Source organism: Amphiura filiformis, chromosome 12, assembly GCF_039555335.1.
Source record: "Amphiura filiformis chromosome 12, Afil_fr2py, whole genome shotgun sequence".
Taxonomy (NCBI): domain Eukaryota; kingdom Metazoa; phylum Echinodermata; class Ophiuroidea; order Amphilepidida; family Amphiuridae; genus Amphiura; species Amphiura filiformis.
The window spans coordinates 47,964,372-47,985,322 of record NC_092639.1 but is presented as its reverse complement, the minus strand read 5'-3'; the positions used below and the strand labels follow the sequence as shown (position 1 = coordinate 47,985,322).

The following is a 20,951-nucleotide window of genomic DNA, read 5'->3' as shown; positions in this document are numbered from 1 at the left end:
AGCTGTGGTGCCATTTAAAGATTGGAAAAATAAAAGTAGCTACTTACTTGTTTTTGGTTATGGTCATTTTCTTTATATGATTATTTTATTATTATTTGTTAGTTTGATAGTGCGGTCATTATGCATTACAATTGAATGCCAATCAGTAGGACATACTCAGGGTGATCAGAAAAATATTAATCTGGCTTTCAACAGTGACATAGGGGTATGGCGGTATGTGCCCCCATCAGAGTGTCAATTTTGAAAAATCCCATCAAAAATTGCCCAAAAATTAGCATTACCCCGTCAATCAGGCTCAGTGCCCCCCACTCTTGCTATGCTTCTGGTCCTCAACACTCAGTAGTACATGTATTTCTAGTTAGCCTATTCGCTACTTGCATGGTTCTGCCATTATGCACTGTGTGGGGAGAGCCTCGAACTGGCAGCATACATGAATGGGAATTGAACCAGTCGTATAACATCCTGTGAAAGGTTACGTAATTCTTCCTTTCATGTATGCTGCCAGTTCGAGGCTCTCATTACACATAATGCATAATGGTGGAACTTTGCAAGTAGTGAATAGAAAGTCCAAAAACAAAGGCACACAATATTTAAAAGGGAAGGGTGTATAGGTCCAATACAGGTATTGCATATATTAGATATTTTTGAAATCAAAACAGAAGTTTGAGCAGATCTGTTCCCACTAAAGGATTTAGTATACCATGTCTTAGCAGTCAATATTAAATGATTGCACATTGTTCTTGATATTAGTCTAAATGTCATCATGTGGTATATTTTACATTGCTCATGTTTTCAGCTGTTTTACTGCCTAGATACAAGACTATTACTGGTCTAGTATGTTGACTAATGCCTCAGTAGCATACATTCTTGTAGTGATTTATTTTTGTTATTCAAATATACAATTTTATGAATGTTAAAGGGAAGTTGGAAGTTTTAAAACTAAAGAAAATAACTTGTATCACTGTATAAGCTGAACATTATAAATAGTTTTCAACAAAATTATAAACTCTTTGTTATTGTGTATAGAGAACATTTGGAGCATATCCCAAAGTGATCTAGTTTACAATTTCATTTTCATTGAACATGATGAGATTGCGTACAAAGGGGGAGATATTGTACTGCCAATAACAATAGTAAGGTTAAAATGTGTACTTTTAGAAGATATTAAATTGTGTGCTCTCATGCAAATGGTCATAATTGAGAAAGTAAGTGCTCTTACTGATACTGTCAAATTCTGATCTTTATTTTCAGCCTTTTTGGCCCACCGGCTCAGGCTGTGCCCGCGGTTTCCTGGGCTGCTTCGATGCAGCCTGGATGATCCGAAGCTGGGCTGCTGGCGTCATGAACCCCCTGGAAGTTCTCGCCGAAAGAGAGAGCATCTATCGTCTGCTGGCTCAGACAACGCCCGAGAATCTGGCCAAGGACTACGACAGATACGGAATAACGCCCACCACGCGATATCCTCATGTCATCACCACGGCAGTGAAACCACACGAAGTACTTCATTTATACGATACCAAAGATCCAGATATTAAGAAGAAGTTTGAAATGGGAAGCAGGCCAGCATCAACATCATCTATACAACTCAACAGATCAAGTAGGTTATGAACTGCATTGTAACCTTCCTGATTGTGGGTTCAAACCCTAGCAATGGCCAGAGTTTGGACTGTATTTGTCAGCAAGACTTAAGATAACTGCTGACCCCCTCCAAGATTAGGTTAGGTTTACTTAGGATTAGACTTATGATAGGGGATTGTGACCTTTGACTTATAATCGGGGGGTTGTGGGTTCGAACCATAGCAATGCCAATATGTTCCACACATAGGTAATGCCACTTCACCTCTATTGCTTGGCTAATAAGGTGTTTGCATGCTCACTGTGGGGATTCCCCCACCCCTCTCATGGGGAAACCCATTTACGTCAGCATCATATTATATTTAGAAACAGTGTTGCCAGCCCCCAATGCTTCAAACAAGATGGGAACTCCAACCTGTGAATACAGACTTGAACCTGTACTTGTTTACGATATACCATATACCTACTAAATACATTTATTCTGGATTTGAAAATTTTAAAAAAATAAGGAAAGGCTAGGAATTGAGTAATTTAGGTCAAAAGTGACAGATGTAAAACAAGGAAAATCACTCATAAATCAGGATTATGATTTATAGCATTACATAGCTAAAAATAGACCATTTACCTCCCGTAAGAATTAATTTTACAAGGCTTTATCCATTATTTCCTTTAAACCATAACAAAGCAAAACATCAAAACATGATTGATATTATAAGCGGGTTATTTATGGAATGTATGCAGACACACCTGGGATTCACTGCAGTCATTGTGCATAAGGTGAAGATACTCACTCCGGTGTTCTGCTCTTGATTTGCTACATCTAATAATTTGTGTTATATCATAGTATTGTATACTGTATAATAGCGGGCAATTGTTTGAGGTTATAATTTTCATGTTTTCGCTGGTGATTTCAGAATGGAAATTTTTAAAAGCTTGCAAAAATACATTTGATCCATAGGATTTTAGGTCTTTGAAACCACTAATGACACCAACCATGCAACTGATTAGATTTACATAAAAATTTGTGAAAAATAAAGATCGCTAAAATATCATGGTAGGGTAAAGGTGGAGTTTCACTTGTTGTATAGGATGTCGAGTATGATAGGGTGATACCGTAAAACCTTGTCTACAAGCATATATAGTGTTTGAAATGAAAGCTTATTTAATATGAAACAAGCGTGAATATGCCAATACAATGATTGATCTTACAATAATACTTGTTTGTATATGCTTGGATCTGTAATTTATTTGCTCAAACTCCACAATGGCGCCTGGAATAATTTAGCTTTCATCAGAAGCACTCTATATGCTTGTAGACAAGGTTTTACGGTATTCTTGTATCCATTGTTTCTGGTTTTGAACAAAATGAGAATAGTGGTGTAAAAATGTGATGAAATGCGTTGTTTTACCATCAAAATCACATTTTTTGTCAAGAATTGTTTTCTTGGCTTTTCCTTTCTTAATAAAAAAATAAATGTCATAAATTTCAGCACATCAAAAATTTATACTGATTGGAAACTCCTTTTCAGAAGAAGAAAAATCACTTATCCATTTCTTCTGTGTAAAAAAAAACTATGGCGTTGATTTTTCCCAAATTATACCAACATTTATAAATTGTTCCTCTCTCCAAAAAAAAATCTCATTTAATCACCAAAAGTGCTTGATAATTTGTAGATTATTCAGATATTTGACTAATCATTACCATTATTCTTTTATATAGCATCCGTGGTGCGGAGCAGCAAACTGTTGTTCTGGTGTCAGAGGGTGACGGACACCTATGTCAACGTGAATATAAAGGACATGACTACCTCATGGAAAAATGGACTTGCATTGTGTGCTATTATACACAGATATAGACCAGATCTTATGTAAGTGAAACACACCCACATAGTAGCAAACATAAATAAATACAAAATATATTGCCCTATATTTCTCCTCTGTGCCCTGTCCTGTCCCCCTTTATAAGCATGGTCTAAATAATGCTTACTCAATGGAAAAGGAAAAAAATCTCCCCGGAATTGCTCACAGAGTACCAGCTATTCACCCTTTGCATGGATCCGCCATCTTGCTACGAAAACGAGGTTCTCCCTGCAAACGCATGCACAAAATGTGCATTTTTGTTTCTACATACGCAGTAATTAAAATATGCGTTTGACAGGCATACAGCACACACTTTGCGGATAGAACCTCGTTTTGAGATGGCCGTGCAATCGGTGAATAGCTATCGGAATGTTTTCTAGTGGTGTTACGAATGAAGAAATTATCACATAAATGCATTCAAATTATTATTTGTACCAACATATTTTACACCTATATCACTCTCAGGTATTTAGTCGGCTGATTTGCTGAATTCAGGCTGTTTGGCTGCTCAAATTTACATGTTTGTTATTTAATTTCAGCCCAATTGTGGTTTGTTTATGCCAATTTTCAGCCTTTTTGTTCTTCTTCAGCTTTTCTCAAGTAAAGCTAATCTCATGCCTGCACTGTACTGAACTTGCATAAACACCCAGCAATGAATACACATCTTGATAAGAATCTTATGCCCATTTTACTTTGTGCTTCAAGTCAAACCAAACTCAACCAAATCTACTTTCAGACAAAATCATGTACTGGGTGTATATTGAAGGATATATCATCATTTTAGACTGATATTATTCACCGCACTCTAGATAATTATTACATATGAGTGGTGCATTACTGGCAGCTGTTAAAACATCCTCCCAAGTTTATAATTTAAATTAGAAAAATATACCGAACAGAAATTCCCATTTCCTTTATTGTTTATAATTGCAGTGATTTTGATTCGCTTCAACCAGAGCATGTCGCTAAGAACAACCAGCTGGCGTTTGATGTCGCTGAGCGCGAGTTTGGCATTTCACCTGCGATGACTGGAACCGATATGGCAAACCTGGTCGCTCCTGATAAACTCACCATGGTGTACTATGTGTCCAGGATATATGACCTGTTTAAAGATGAGTTACCTCCAGTACTAAGAACACAAGGTAAAGAAATTAGAATCGCCAGAATTCTAGACTGAATGTTGCGTTCAATTTTAGGAGCAAAATGTATAAAGTCTATATAGCTACAATCCTGGAAAAAATGTGTTGAACTTTAATTCTCATGTGAATCTTACTATAGTGTGCACACTCTATGAGTCTTAAGTATTATAATAGTATCTTCAGTACAAGGATGCAAGTTTTCAGGATTAACTTGAAATTCCAGATTTTTGCCCAAATTTCCGCACTTTTATTTAAAATTCACAATTTTCATGATTTTTTACAGATTTTCAGGGTTTTTTCTTCAAGCCCACTTACACCCCTGTCAGTATACCCCCCTCTCCTTTCACCGCTAATCAGTGTTGGGAGAAGATATGGTGAAGACGAACATATTGTGCATAACAACATTGTATGGAGGGAGAAGGTGGATTATTTTTAATTATGCCTTTTAATCGCTCATACAATTTGTTCTAAGATTGTAGCTTCAATACAAAGGAAAGAAGGTCTTTTAACTTTTCTACATGACTTTGGGAAAAAAATTCTTGAAACTTTTGATATTGTTAACAAAAATAATAAGAGAAATAAAGAAAGGAATCAGCCTATATGCTTCACCTACCAGGGCATAAAAGAATATGAGGCACAATTAATATATGCGAGACACAATGAGAATTTGCCGCTAAGGCTAGCTTCAGACTCCGCATTGTACGTACAATATTGTATGTACAATACTTTTCGTGACGTCAAAAAGTATTACACGTGCAATAAATATACGTGCCACGACTAGTTGAATCAGATTAAATCCTCGCTATAACCCTGACGGTTCATTGTTTGCTAAATCAAGCGAGGACACCAGAAAATCTATGCAAGATAAATTTCTACTGCTGCTGATGAAAAATCCTAGAGTGCGTTTTGAGGTTTTTTCTGCACTTTACCAGTAGGCCTAATAAATTCATAAAAGATAAAAATCAAATAAAGATTTAGGGCGAATGCTTTTACTCACTGCTCATCTGATCCACTTTCCCAGGAAACTAAATACCGATGCTGCTTAGTTTTTCCCTGACTTTCCAGACATAATTATGAGTAAACATCAAATTTAATGTTTACAAAACAATCAAATATATATACATTCGTTTGCATTTTGTACATAAATATTAATATTAATAATGTACAAACATTAAAAAAGGGGGGCCTAAGAGTATGTCTATCTTTAATCATAGGCCTATACTAATTCCGCCATGCCCAAACATATTATATATATATGAAATCGTGTAATGGCACCCAAATTCCAATAAAAAATAAAAACAAATTTGTTATCAAATACACTAGGCCTATACATTGTATTACAGGAATTTAATAGATGGTGCATTTTAATAAATAAATAGATTAACACGGGTAATGGGCGATAAATATTGGGCAATACCGGATTTACCACAGAGCCAGTGGACAAAGAAATTAATTACAATTAAAACAAATTAAATGAGAAAATGAAAGCAAGGACATTTGGTGTTCAAAGTATTGTTTTAGAATGCGAAGGAGTCCTAAATGTTATCCTGGCCCAGGCAGGACACTGATTAATGTAAATTCGACCCATAGTTATTTTATCTACTTTTGCCAGCATTCAACCTGTTTTCAATGTGATTTGTGCCTATTTTTAATACAATTTCAAATCTGACGTATCAATGTTGTATCGTCCACAAACTATGATCCGAGACTATTTCATTTGACACGGTTGTATGGATTTCAAAAGATCGGTCCTATAATAGATATCGATTAGAGAATTACAGCAAGAGGCTTTGAGGATGCCGTAATCCTCTTGACAATCAACCAATCAGAGAGACATATTTTAGAATTATGTTTGTAGCTGAAACTCTTTCAACTCTGAAATATATATTTCAAGTAATCTCGTTTCACATTAACACGTTTATGGATGTATTGGGATGATCATAAGTAGGTCTATAACATACACCATCATAACATGCCTCAACGATATCAACATGTAAAAAGCTGTTGCAAATTCATAACACAACGTGTTATAATGTATAATGTTATATGCCAAAACTTAAAAAACAATAAAAATATCAGTATCAATCAAATCAAAACCAGAATAAATACATAGGCCTACAAATAATACTTAAGAAACTGACTAAATCAATATATGACTAAATGTCAGTATAAATGAATCACTAAATCAATTAATCAATCAGTAATCAATCAATAAATAAATACATAAATAAATAAACAAATAAATAAATAAACAAATAGGCCTAAATAAATAAATCTATAAATAAATAAATAAATAAATAAGAACTGAATATGACATTTATATTATTATTACAATTTTAATATTATTAATATCGTTAGTATTAATAGGCCTTTTAATATTAATATCAATCAATCAACCAATCAATCAATCAATCAATAAATAAACAAATAAATAAATAAACAAATAGGCCTAAATAAATAAATCTATAAATAAATGAATAAGAACTGAATGCGCCATTTATATTATTATTACAATTTTAATATTATTGATATCGTTAGTATTAATAGGCCTTTTAATATTAAGTACAGTAAGTACAGTTGAATACAAAAAGACATAAAAAGATGTTCATCATTCCGTGCACGAACACTCACTAAATTTACCACTCTTAGAAATTTGGCAACTACGTATCAATTAAGCAACCAACGATTGTAGCACAATATATATTTTCCCGGTACATACTATTTATTGCACGTGCAATACTTTTTGACGTCACGAAAAGTATTGTACATACAATATTGTACGTACAATATGGAGTCTGAAGCGCGCTTAAGACACATTGAGAGAGTGGACAATCATGACTGGTTGGGATTACCAAGTACCAGCTGTGAACTCTGGTAGCGCAGTGGTAAATCTCTTGACTGGTAATCTTGAGGCTGGGTTTCAATCCATGCTAAGCCCAGATTTGTTCACTCTCGCAATGCCTTATCATCGTTGGACATGAAAAACCTCCTATGTGTCATTGGCCCATGAACATGTTTAAAGCAAATCCTCCTATTTAACCTCTTGACAGTTTTGTTCTAAACATATTCAAGGGCCACAAGTATATAAGAGGTTTTCCTGCCCAACGATGATATGTCAGTAGGTCTGAGTAATATTGATAACCTATCAGCGTTATTTTATAAACTTATGTTTTATATTTTTTCTTGGTGTTAATGATCGGAGCAGATTTTCTAAGCCTGCCCATCCTAGGTAATGAACCAGTTTGATGTTCAGTGTTACAGCTTATAGACCCCAATGCTTTATGTGTGTGTATATATATGTCAGCCTTCAAAATAAGCAATAACACGGTCAATTTTGAATCTGGTGCCTGAAGGTCTATAGATTATATCTGTTTTCTAGCTCTTTAAGGTTGGTCTTAACCTTGGTTTAATGGAAACTTTGGGGCCTTATTACGGCTAAATTGTTGTAAAAAATTATGTAAAAATGCTTGATTTTAGAGAAAATCACACAAAAATCATAATTTTGACCCAAATTTGTTTTGGACAGTATAACAAAAAAATTCTTCAGTAAAAACTTTTTAAAAATTAATTTCCAAAACCTAGATATTCAAATTTTAGACCTTGTTTCATGTCACAGTTGGATTCATCAAAGTTTTTCCATTCTAAATATATGTATACTTTTTACCAACAATTTAGCAGTAATGAGGCCCAAAAGTTTCCATAATTCCCCATTCTATACCAACCATAAGTATGTTATTGCCATGGTGCCTTTACCAATTTACTTTGATTGACTGTCATTTGCAACTGTTTATTTTGAGGGCTGTCATGTTTGTGTCTTGAGCTAGCTGTATATACAGGCTGTATCAAAAAGAATGTTACACATTGTGATATTTATTGAAAAGCTTTCTTCTTGCAAATGCAACATTGGATCCTCTTGAAATGAACAGGATTGATAGTTTTATGACCCGTCCTTACATAACAATTCAATTAAGGTTATGTTGTATTTGGATGAGGCCATCTTTTTACCTAATCACAGAAAACAGTTTGGTCAATCTTTTTGATGCAGCCTGCAGCATCCCCTAATATGCATACAAATATGATGTGGTTGTTTTCTCCTTAAAAGTAACAGCTCTCTGTACTAAACTGCAGAATAGCTTCAAACATCTTTTGATTTTTATCTGTTATGTATAATTTGTATAATGAGGCTGTTTCTGCAATGGCTACTTCCAATCTTGTTAACAAACTTCAACCCTTTGGTGGATTTTGGAACAAGCCAATGCCAACACCAGGCTTCTTTCAGATATGTATCTTCTATTCTGCCAATAATAATTCCCCCTTTAATGTGTTCTACAGCATTTGTATTAAGCTTATTTTAGAAAAATCACTTATGCCTTGTATATCCCAATATACTTATCAAAACTTATACAGATTTTTCTTAGTACGCTCTGCAGCAATTCAACTAATGAAATATATTTATAGGAAAATTATCTATACCTTGTATATTCCAGTTAGTACTAATACACAGACAAAACACATATAGCAATCATTCTGTCCAAACCCTTTCATTAGGATCCACACCATGTTCATCTATCAGGCACAGTTCTTTAACCCCAATTCATTTGCTCATTCATTGAATGACCTTTTGAAAATTTGGGTATAAAAACTCATACTCTTCAACTCGAGGTCAAATTTTGCACTATGATTGTTCATTGAGGTTATTGAACTATGCCATTGGGATGAGGCCATTGTGGTCCATAGTGATTCTCCTACTAATGGAACCCAAGTAAGAAATATTACCCTTATGTCATATATCCCTGTTGTCACTAATCAAAACCAGAACCCATATAGATAGCGATCTTTTTATTCCAACTTTTTTTGAAAATAATCTCTTGCAGAATTCAATTACTTAGACCCATATTCCCAGTAAACATAACATGAAAAGTAATATGCTCTTCAAATTGTAGCAAATCCTCTTCCTGTATATGTGTGGAAAGAGATGATTTGAAAACACATTACGGAACATTCTGTTTAAATACATGTATATATTGTGATGTGACATGGCATAACTTTAACTTTTCAATACCTAATGCCTAAAACTTATGTCTGAATTTGCTGCATTCTTGAGTGCATATATAATGTGCTCTTCTTCGTTTTGTTGCAAATTGCAAGATAATTATGTTGTGGTGAAAGCCTTCCTTTTTACAGACAATGCTTGTTCATAGCTTTGTGTGTTGTTGCATGCACGTGAATACAACTGCATGTTTTACTGATGGTGTGTGTATGGTTATGTGTATAACTGGGGATCACTTAAACATATGGAAGGCTGCTCTTCAATAAGAGTGCTTGAGTAAACAATCACTATAGTATAATTGGTAAAAAATAATGGAAATTATTATACAACAATCTTACAGTCACAAAATATATGAATAACATGTTGAAATAACAGAGGAGTTCTAAGAAGGTCACTGAGGCCTGTAAAACCTCACCCCTGAAATCCATTTCAACAGAGCAAGCAATTTACAAATTAAGTCGTGCAAAAGTTTATTTTTAAAATACAACCAGACCCGTAGCCAAAGGGTGTGGATTCCTGCCCAATTCCTGATACCCCAAAATTGTCCACCTCGCCTCATGTATTTGCCTATAGTCTATTAAATTCACATTTTGTAAAATTGTTAAACCAAAAGGCATTAATTGGTGTTTAATATTGAAATCCTGGCAACAGGCCTGAATATAACCATCAATTTACATTGTGACTACTGCATGTATGTAAATAAACTGATAGATTTATTAATTAGGCCATTCCACATGTAGGACAATATGAATTGGCTTCCCTAACCTCAACTAAAACAGGTGTTAGTTACATACCACTTAAAAAGTGCCCACCCATAGGTCAAACGCTGTATCTACATAGCAGTGACAAAGGCAATACAGCATTTTCCCTATATCAGTAATGATGATGATGCACACATGACAGTGATGACTTAACTATGGGATGTTTTTATATACAGTAAATTGTCTTAAATGCAAACAGCAAAATGTATGTTATGCTAACAGCGAATGTCAGTAAGAACACACCTTTTGATATAAATTTTTTGTAGCAGAACATGAATATTGCAGAAAAAGTATCAAGAATCTCATGTCATCTCATCTGGTATAGTCGGCAAGACATCTTCAGTCGACACATCACACTAACTGTACAAACCCCTGCATGATGCTTGCTAATCAAATTAAATTTTTGCTTTTAGTGTGGTAGTACTCTTTACAAGTCACAAATTTCTTCGTACAAAATACTCAAATAGGGTAGGAAATTGGTTTATCGCTTCATTTGCGTGTCCATGTCCCACAACAGTGTAATTAGCATCATAGCACACCCCAGGCCTTTTTCCATAATACATATAATCTACCTAATATTATATCCAATCAATTTTCTAGGATGCATGTCAAGTTTAAAAGGCACTGGTGAAGTGTAAAAATGAAACATGCAGTAATGAACGATGCAAGGTCGCATTCTAAAGTGGGATCAGATCTGATTAATTAACCTAAATAGTTGGTACATAATATCACCAAGGCTATTGTCAAGGTGTGGTACATATTACATGTATGTAAGCATCACTAGTCATAGCTCATTACCATTTGTGGTTTAGTGCAGGGAGGTTACATCAGTTGGCAGTGATTATGATGTCATACCAATATAATAGAGCATTTTTAAAGTTTGACAAAATTGCAGAAAAAAGTAACTGGAGTTTAATAGTTTGAATTAGAGTTATTTTTTAAAGTTACAAATTTGTTACTTGCAGGAAGAGCAAATTCTTTTAAAAATACCAAGAAATTGAAATAATAGATCAAAAAGTAAAATTCAGAATTTATTTGGACTTATGCATGTACACCGATCTTCATTATTTCAGCTTCTGAATAAGTGGTAATTTTAGTGAGGGTTTCAATTTCGTGAGTAGCGGTTAGAGTGCAAATTTTGTATATAGTAACATTGTTAAAGCATGAATTTTGTGAAAATACCAACACGCACAAACTTGCAAAGGACGCTTTGTCAGAAATTGCAAACAAAAAACAAAACATTTATTCAGTACTCAGTTGATGTTTTTAAAAATAAAAAAGTGAAAATTTTCACGTGATTAATTGTTCACACTTTGCCAACCTCAAAACTTTTTTCACTTGTTTTTAAATTTACGATTCTAAGCTTTCTAACATTGTCCTATACACAAAAAGAATACATCTACGCATTGTTATTTTCGCGATGGCTGCTTGGAACATGAAAACTACAGAAATAAATAAATGTACAGAAATTTCTGCTGTTACAGTATGTGGGTTCTTTGAAAAGACAAAGTCAAAAGCTTGTATGCAATTTAATTTATATTTGTGAAACATGCATATATTTGCCTGTTGCATATAAAAAAAAGAAGTGTGAATTCATAATGCATATAGTTACTAATCATCAAATGTCATTATAATTTGTGTAAACAGAAGAAAATGAAGAGGAAGCAGCGCAACCTGCCCGTTCACCGATACCGAAGGCATCGTTCCTGTCGCGTCTCACCTCCAAGATGCGTAAAAAGAACACACACCACTCTGAGAAGTTAGAGAATAAAGAAAACTTGGCCGAGATGAAAGGGGAACCAGTGGAGAAAGAAAAGGAGAAGAAACGCTCCACTTTAAGCAGTATCATGTCATCAAAGAAACATAAGCATAAGGATATCATTGTTGAGGTAAGGCTGATGTGGATATGGTTTATAGTGTAGGTGTGTTACCATAACACTTAATCCTTGACCATAGGACTATTCCAGTTGAACTCCATGCATCCCCAATGGAAGACATGACCTTAATCACCCACACTGGGTGTGTAGATTTGAAATGGAATTGTCCGTTCAGGCAATCCCATTTGAGATTAAGGTCATGTCTTCCATAGGGGGTATACAGATTTCAACTGGGATAGCCCATAGTGGCCCATCCAACCCAAAGACAGGTTATTTTATTCAAATGACTGGCAAATCTTGTTTTCTAGTTATAAGACCCTGTTAGTATATACAGGTGCAGTACCTTAATTGGCCTACATCAAGAATAACTTGTGCAGCCTGGTTCCAGCAGGAGTTTTTGTATTGGTAAACAGTAAATATGTTGTCATTAAGATTGTCAAGCTTACTCATTTTATACTTCATCCAAATTTAAACGTCAAGAAATTAAAGAGAGAATGGGTCGGCTCAGAGAGAAAGTTGACAACTTAAAATTCAGGACTATATATATCTTTGATAAGGATTAGAGGCAAGATTTTATTTTGTTGGTGCTAAAAATGTCAATTCTTACAAGAAATGATCTTCCAAGGTGAATGGATTTATATTCATAGGAAATGCTTAATTACTTTCTATGTCAAATGTTTTCTTTTTGTAATCTTGAACATTTAGGGTGATACACATGGAGTATGAATTTCAAATGAGGTTACCTGAATGGGTGATTCCATTTGAAATCTACACCCCTGTGTGGGAGATTAAGGTCATATCTTCCCATAGGTGGTGTTTGGATTTCAAATGGAATAGTTCATACTGGAAAAATCCAGCAAAAACATTTTTTACCTTCTCATATTGTCCTCATAATTGAATCAAAATCTTGCCTTATTAGAAGCATTAGGAAAGAGTATAAGATATTGGAAATTAAAATAGATAAGATGCATCAATTTTTGCACAACCTTTTAAATCTTATAAAACCAATTTGGTAAAAACTTGACATAATAAATTACCTGTGTGGTGTCACCTTAAAATCACCTGTAGTTGAAAATAGATTTGACACTTGGCATGATTCATTGGTGCAACATGTGCTTAGTACATTTTAAGCTTGCTGACAACCAAGTCTGAAACAAGGTCACCTTACATCAAATGATGATATTTTGTTACATACAGAGAATCTTAACATTTTTAAGGTTTATTGGACAGAAGAAATGAAAATTATGAGAAGACCTATTATAATTTCGACAGATTTGGACCTAAAATAATGTTTCTGGACCATAAGAAATTTAAATGCCTTGTACTGGCACTATAATATCATTGACTATTCCTTAACATTATTGATTTAAGTATTGGAGAATATTTTACCGGTTCAGATTGCATGGTGTATGTATTAGTACTGTAATCCCTAAGTTGCCGGTTCGAGTCTCAGAGTTATCTTGTGGGTTTTTTAAGTTATGGAGTTAGGATGGTCCAGGTAGCAAAATTAAAACAGAAGTAACAGGTTACAAAGTATCACTTTCAATTGTAATAGCGAATAACTAATATGATCCATGAGCATGGATGGGAATTCAAAGATGCCAGTTGCCCGAATTTATTCAGATTTGCGAATTTTTATAAATTCCAAAAAGATTTAGAAACTTGTTGTTAATTTTAGGGGTTTTTTTTTTGGGGGGGGGGATTTAGAAGTCCCTGCACCTAGACCAAGTGCTACAATCATTTGTGGTTGATTTTAAAAATATTTGGGGGGAAAAATCACCAAAAAAATTACAATTTCGTATCTAAAAGCTACCGGCTGTGAGGCGCTGCGCTGCGCGTGGTCGCTACGCTACGCTATGGCTCACAATCATCCAATTCAGAATTGTTTTGGCATGTCACTGGTATCTCTGTGAATTATAATTACTTGACAGAACTAGCTAACCCATGTAATGTCATGTTGTAGATTATGGCTTTAGACACTTGACATGATTCACTGATCTAAGCCTTTCTTAGTACTTCTTTAAGTCCTATAAGACATTATGATCCCTGATCTAAGTTTTTCTTGTTACGTCTTATAAAGTCTGGTAATACCTTGTGATCCCAGAGGTGTATCATTGTCTAATGATAAACTTCTTTATTATATATTTAGAATGTTTTGAAAAACAAACATACCTTAAAAGCAGAGCTTACCAAACTTTTTTTGCATTGACCCAAAATTTCATGAGACAAATATGATGTGACTCACAACATAATACAAATGTTGTTATTTTTCCTGAAATTAATGTAATATGAGCCTGTTTAATTGAGTTGAACCCATATTTTACACCAATTTTCCAATAAAATTTGACCTATTTTTACACCTTTGGCCTAGATTTTTGGGGAAATTTAACACAATTTTAAAATTTGGGCTCCAATTTCAGACTTTTTTGTTTCTTCAAAATTTCAATTTTTTTACCGAAATTGAACTAGAAAAGGTTAATTGTCTTTTTTTTTTAAATTTTTTATTTTGTTTCTTTTCAGTAAACATCCACGCCTCCCCACCCTGATAAAGTGCTTGCAACCACCAGTGTGGGAAGCCATGCCCTAAAGTAATATTTGAGAACAAACTGAAAATGCTGCTTTTAGAAGATGGGAAAAATGAAAACACCTTCCTATATTATCAGACCAACTTATAAATTTAACTCGCATTTTGCTACAATGTTGTTTTATCAACAGGTCGATATGGAACACAAGAAGAACAAGTTACTAGAAAATATCGGACTCAAAGAGAGACAAGAAAAAGAGACTGTGGTCGGTCTGAGCTACAAGAAGAATGAAGAAGCGGATGTGTTGGATGTTGGGGTTAGGGGTGCGAATCGTGTTAGTGGATTGGCAGAACAACTGCAACAAAACCTGCAGAGTAGCTGGGGCATGTCGAAGCCAGCAACCAATGTGACGGAAAAATCTGTAAGTGTGCAAGAAGTTCGGTGGTAAAAGGGTGGTGGGAAAGTGTAATTGAACAGTGGCAGTACCAGAAATTATTTTTGAGGGGGGGGAGGCATTTGTGACGAAGTGATTCTTTTGGGACAAAAATTAACGAATTTTGCACAAATTGCTGCAAAAAGTGCAAATTTTCGTAATTTTGAGTTTTTACTGGGGGAGGGCATGGATATCATTTGTGATGGGTATTGGTCAGGGGTAGTGCGAGCACAACAATCAAAGGGTCCAATTTAATTTTTCTGGACCCTTTGGTACCTGCAAAACCAACATTTAAGGGGTCCAATGAGAATTTAAGGAGTCCATCTGTCCGAAATTCTAAACTTTATTCTGATTTACACCTCCGTGCGTCATAAAATTAAGGAGTCCATACAGTTTTTATATCGGACCCTTTGGTCACTTTCAACTTGTGATTTAAGGAGTCCAAAATGGCCAAAATAAAAAATAAGGAGTTGGTGCTAAATAAGTTGTATGATAATAGTAATAATAATATGTAGTAAGAGTTGTTCTAATCAGGTGCTACAGAGACATCACCTTGAAGTAATCAAAACTGATAACTCTGTAACATGCGTACAAATGTAACTGAAGATGTTTACCCAATTTCGTACTTGTACCTGTACTTGTCCTCATTTAATTAATCTTACACAGAGACTCAAACCGTACGAACCCAAAGTACCAGTTACAACCAGTGGCCAGTGTTTCTTCTGCAATCGTCGTGTGTATGTGATGGAACGCCTCAGCGCCGAGGGGCTGTTCTTTCATCGGGAATGCTTTAGATGTCAGCATTGTAATTGTATGCTTAGACTAGGCAACTATTCCTTTGCTGCGGGAGAGTCAGGGAAACCTGGTAAGTTTAGTCTGAAGGATAGAAAAAGGTTTGTTTTGTTTCACAAATGTTTTAGAATTTAAAGTAATGAATGGCTAAAAAGTGAATGTGCTTTTCTTCCCACATATCTTGCATTTAGGTGAGTGCACAATGCATCCTTTAGGCCAAAAAATAAATTGTATGTTTCCAAGCTTTAAAATCCAATGGGGAATGCAGTTGTTTTTTCCCCTTGGTTTATTTTTTTCCCTGACTCGAATTCGGTCGAAATAAGCTTGAGATGCTAGGAAATTTTAAAACTCACAAAATTCAACCAACATTGCTATTGAAACATATTTTTACTGATCGGTATTTCTGTAAAAAAAATGGAGGGAAAAATGTAAATTGGCAAATTTCTCCGAAACAATGCACACCGCAAGATAAACACACCCGCCAGATTTGAGACATACTGTTTTTATGGCCGGCCGTAATTCCGTCCATCCAAGGTTGTGAGTGCAATTTCTCTGGTAAGGCGTATATTGATGAGATTTGGTGGAGGGGTGGCAATTGGTGATCTTCTAGTGTTAACCTTATAAGAGTTCTTTTGTACATTTTTGATGATGTAGCGGTTTACTGGATAAATTTGGAAGTAGGGTCATAGTTGTTTGATTGAATCATCGCAGCAGCTCATTTACTGAACAAGCCATATAGCATTACACCGGTAGTGTAATGGACTAGGGTACCAAGTTGTGTTGTATCACATTGTATCAGTGCATAATACTTGTATTTCCTCAATATCTTGTTCTTCCAGGTCGATTCTTCTGCAGACCGCATTATTATCTATGGGGCAATAATCCCGCCACGCAGCATTTGGCAAGAAAACGACCTAGTACCGAGCCTATTCAGGTAAGTAGAAGGGCAAATATGCTTCAATGGGCTATTCCTGTTGAAATCCTTAGACCCCCTATGGAAGACATGACCTTAATACCCCACACATGGAAGTCTGAATTTCAAATAGGGTTATCTGAATGGGTGACTCCATTTGAAATCTTCACTCCTTGTGGGGAAGATTAAGGTTATGTCTTCCATAGGGGGTGTAAGGATGTCAACTGGAATATCCCAATTCACCTCCAGTATGGTAGTGACATAGGTGTGTATTTCGCTGTTACAAACATATTGCACACTAGCCTAATCCGGTGGGTTGTCGGTGCAAAGTCGTAACAGCACTGATGTCACTACCAAACTCAAGGTCAAGCAGAGTGTAGGTTGTTGTAATTGTTTAGGGACGGCTACAAAACCCAATCGGCGGTCGACCATCGGTGCCTTTGAAGAACTGGCGATTTTACCTGGTTTCTATCAATATGGTGGAACTACCAGTGCTGTGACTGTCGGTACCTTCGAATAACCAGCAATTGGCCCTGAATTTTATTGCTCAGAACTATAGAATGTGGTTCTGCCAGGGCGTCAGCGGTCGACTGACGATTGGGTCTTGAAGCTATCCCTTATTTAATTGAATCACTGCTACAGCCAGGATTAGATTTCCTGGGGTGCCAGGAGTAAGCTTGGTTGCTTTTTTTTCCAGGCCTCTCCAATTGTCCTTCAAAAAAATCAAAATAACAAAATAAAAATAAACTTGTCGTTGTTTTGTTGTCGTTTCAGTCTTCATCTTCTTCCTCATGGTGTTGCTTCTGCGTTTAATGGGCTCCACCTATAACACCTGGAAAATTAATGTTGATAGGTTGTATGTCATTATGATATTTTGAACCGCTGCATCGATTAATTTCATAGCGGCGAACATGTCTTGACGCTGCTCTTCAAGCATGTAAAAAAAGCAGAATAGCTATAAAGTACCTACCGTGCCATACCATAACCTTAACCACTAACATAAACACTAACCCTAAACCCCTAAAACCCTAAACTCTAACCCTAATCACAGGGTGCGGTAGGTATTCTATAGTTAATGCTCAAAAAGCTCTATCGCTGCGACTGCATGGCGTGATCGCCTGTTGCCATGGTAATGCTATTGCATTCGGCACACTGATATTACGATGATTTGATTGACATTTGACATGATTCTTGAACTTTATTTACTTTCATGTCATTACCTTGCTTGCTGATTACAGCAATACATTTCACACAGAGTAACAGAAAATGTTTATCATTATTATTGTGAATCTTTATTGAAAGATTTTATTTGTGGTGTTCCTCAAGGATCAATATGGGGCCACTACTTTTTATTTGTGGTGTTCCTCAAGGATCAATATGGGGCCCACTACTTTTTATTTGTGGTGTTCCTCAAGGATCAATATGGGGCCCACTACTTTTTATACTCTATGTTAATGATATAATTAATACATTGAATGAACTTGATTTCATTTTATTGTGAATCTTTATTGAAAGATTTTATTTGTGGTGTTCCTCAAGGATCAATATGGGGCCCACTACTTTTTATTCTCTATGTTAATGATATAATTAATACATTGAATGAACTTGATTTCATTTTATTGGCTGATGATAATATATACTATTATTTGCTTGCATGAAAATGAAGAAAGTCAAGTAAATATTGTTAATTAAGAACTTAAACTTAATGAAAAATTGAATCAAAGTAAATAATTGTTAGTAAATACCAGCAGCACTAGTAAATTACTATTATCCGTTTACTGGATAAACCAACCAGTTCAACTTGAGTGAAGTGGATGTTAGATGTCAGCTCACATGCATTGTGTGTGCTGATGCATCAACATTCTCAATCTAGTGCACATTGTGTGTGTGTTGATATATTAACATCCTTCTCACTTGAGTGCAACTGGTGGTTGTATATTGAGTAAATAGATAATAGGCTAGGTATAAATGGGCTATTCCAGTTGAAATCCATACACCCCCTGTGGAAGACATGATCTTCATTTGTAGATTTCAAATGGAGTCACCCATTCAGGTAACTCCATTTGACATTCCTTGTGTGGAAGATTAAGGTCATGTTTTCCACAGGGTGTATGGATTTCAGCTGGAATAGCCCAAAGACATTAGTCAAACACAGCAATATTATCCAATACAATACATCCTTTGAAAGAGTGCAGTATATGCAAAATTCCTGGGTGTACTTCCCGGGGTGTACTTATAGATATAAATTCATGTCTAACATGGAAATTTCGTATTGATTGTGTATTAAAATTAGGATCCGACTAAAGTATTAAATCCAAAATGTATATTATATAACCTTTACTGTATGTTAGTCCAACCTTACTTAAAATATTGGCAGTATGAGCCAAGTAAAGCATTTATTCCAATCATATATTATATTATTGTATGTTAATCTTACCTTACCTAAATTATGGAATTCTCATATTGAGAAGCATAATTATATAAAACTTCTAAACACACTTGCGAAACTCTAAAAGTGGGTAATAAGAACAGTTGCAATTAGATAAGTACGAGTCATACTCGACCTGTATTTCCAAAGTACAATGTTTTGACAGTAGATGATATGTAAATGAGCTACCAGAGCTTTAAATGGTTATTTTACAAAATGTTCCAACATTCAGAACAATCTGACATGGCAAATTTCAATTTAAAGCTGGGTGATCGGATTGCCGGCCTCATTGTCTGATCAAAATACAGATTTTGGTATTGGATGCAAAATTAGGTCTGAAATATGTTTTGTTTAGAAGACAGGGTCTTAGCTAGGATTTGACAAGTGCCCATCATTTTCACCAAAACCAAAACTGCATGTCCAAAATTTAACCCTGAAACCATAAAACAGACCTCCATTGCTATTGCCTTGATTTATTAGTCTGGTCTTGTTTTGAGTTCATAGAACTTATTCAAGCATTATTTATATGGAGCAAACTGCCCGTCCAAAATGACAGATCAGGACAGGTGGCTAGCTAACACCCTGTTAAGCAGTATAAACAAAAGTATGTTAGTTTAGTGGTGCACTACTCCACTGTGATAAGAACATTGTGTGCTGCAATCGGACCTCCCACCTTTAACTCAAATTTATTTTAGAAAAACTGTTTTGGCCACACCATTAATTGGAACATGTGATTCTTTTCTTAAATTGTTAGTTATTTGAATATTTGTTATTTGATATTTTTGTACGCAAGATTTTTAAAACTTTTTGGAAATAAAAATGATTTGAATGTATTTGAATTGGTTCGGTTTTAAATTATTGATTTATAACAAAATTGCTCAATATTCGTATTCTAAGTACAGCGCTTCTGTGGTGATTTTTGGATTTTAATGATCTGATAAGTGTCAAATATCCCCTTCAAGAAAACAATTGTTTTTTATTGAATGAATAAGGCTGCCCACACATTTTGCCCAACATGTCATAAAACAATTAGCGTGTTTCTCTTGAGACCCATATTCCAGAATATAGAATATACAGGTTTCGGGGATCAGTTTCGCTGAGTAGAAATACCGTATTTACTCTATTAAACACCCCGCCCCCATCTTTTTTCAAAGAAACAGGGACCGAAATGCAGAAATTTCCATGCCATAGCATGTAAGCATTAACTGGCATGTCATGATCGCGAAATTGCATGGTCAAATCCTATTCTAACTTTCATTTCCATCCAGTTCATCGCATTATAGTAGAATGTTCATGCTAAATAAATCACATTCTTGCATAAAAATGCACTTGCAGATCCAATTTCATAGTATTTTTCGATAATATGTGATCTCTGTTTTGGCGCCACCATGTTGTATTTCAAACTGGAATTCATATTTCTTGAGTTCCGGAAATCGTATTTTGCGAGTTTTTTCATTGAAAATTCACTGCTAATAAACGCCCTCCTTTTCGAAAATGCAACACCCCAAGTCGTTTAATAGAGTAAATACAGTAGTCCTTTCTGCTATTAGCAGGCTAATAAAGTTTGTTCGGTGCATAATAGGCGAAAATTATTCGGT

General features: G+C 35.1%; 1 protein-coding gene across 15 annotated transcripts in view; it reads left to right on the top strand.

Annotated features, from left to right (window-relative positions):
• Nucleotides 1-20,951, top strand: part of LOC140166315 (uncharacterized) — a 122,931-nt gene that overhangs the window by 69,481 nt on the left and 32,499 nt on the right. For 13 of the 15 annotated variants that reach the window (XM_072189745.1, XM_072189743.1, XM_072189742.1 and 10 more), the window contains exons 8-15: nucleotides 1,252-1,597; nucleotides 3,296-3,443; nucleotides 4,369-4,577; nucleotides 7,780-7,803; nucleotides 12,033-12,274; nucleotides 14,978-15,208; nucleotides 15,887-16,085; nucleotides 16,852-16,946. In XM_072189745.1, the coding sequence (XP_072045846.1) occupies nucleotides 1,252-1,597; nucleotides 3,296-3,443; nucleotides 4,369-4,577; nucleotides 7,780-7,803; nucleotides 12,033-12,274; nucleotides 14,978-15,208; nucleotides 15,887-16,085; nucleotides 16,852-16,946 (1,494 nt within the window). The remainder of the gene's footprint in view (nucleotides 1-1,251; nucleotides 1,598-3,295; nucleotides 3,444-4,368; nucleotides 4,578-7,779; nucleotides 7,804-12,032; nucleotides 12,275-14,977; nucleotides 15,209-15,886; nucleotides 16,086-16,851; nucleotides 16,947-20,951) is intronic. The other 2 variants (XM_072189747.1, XM_072189741.1) reach the window with 1 other exon arrangement.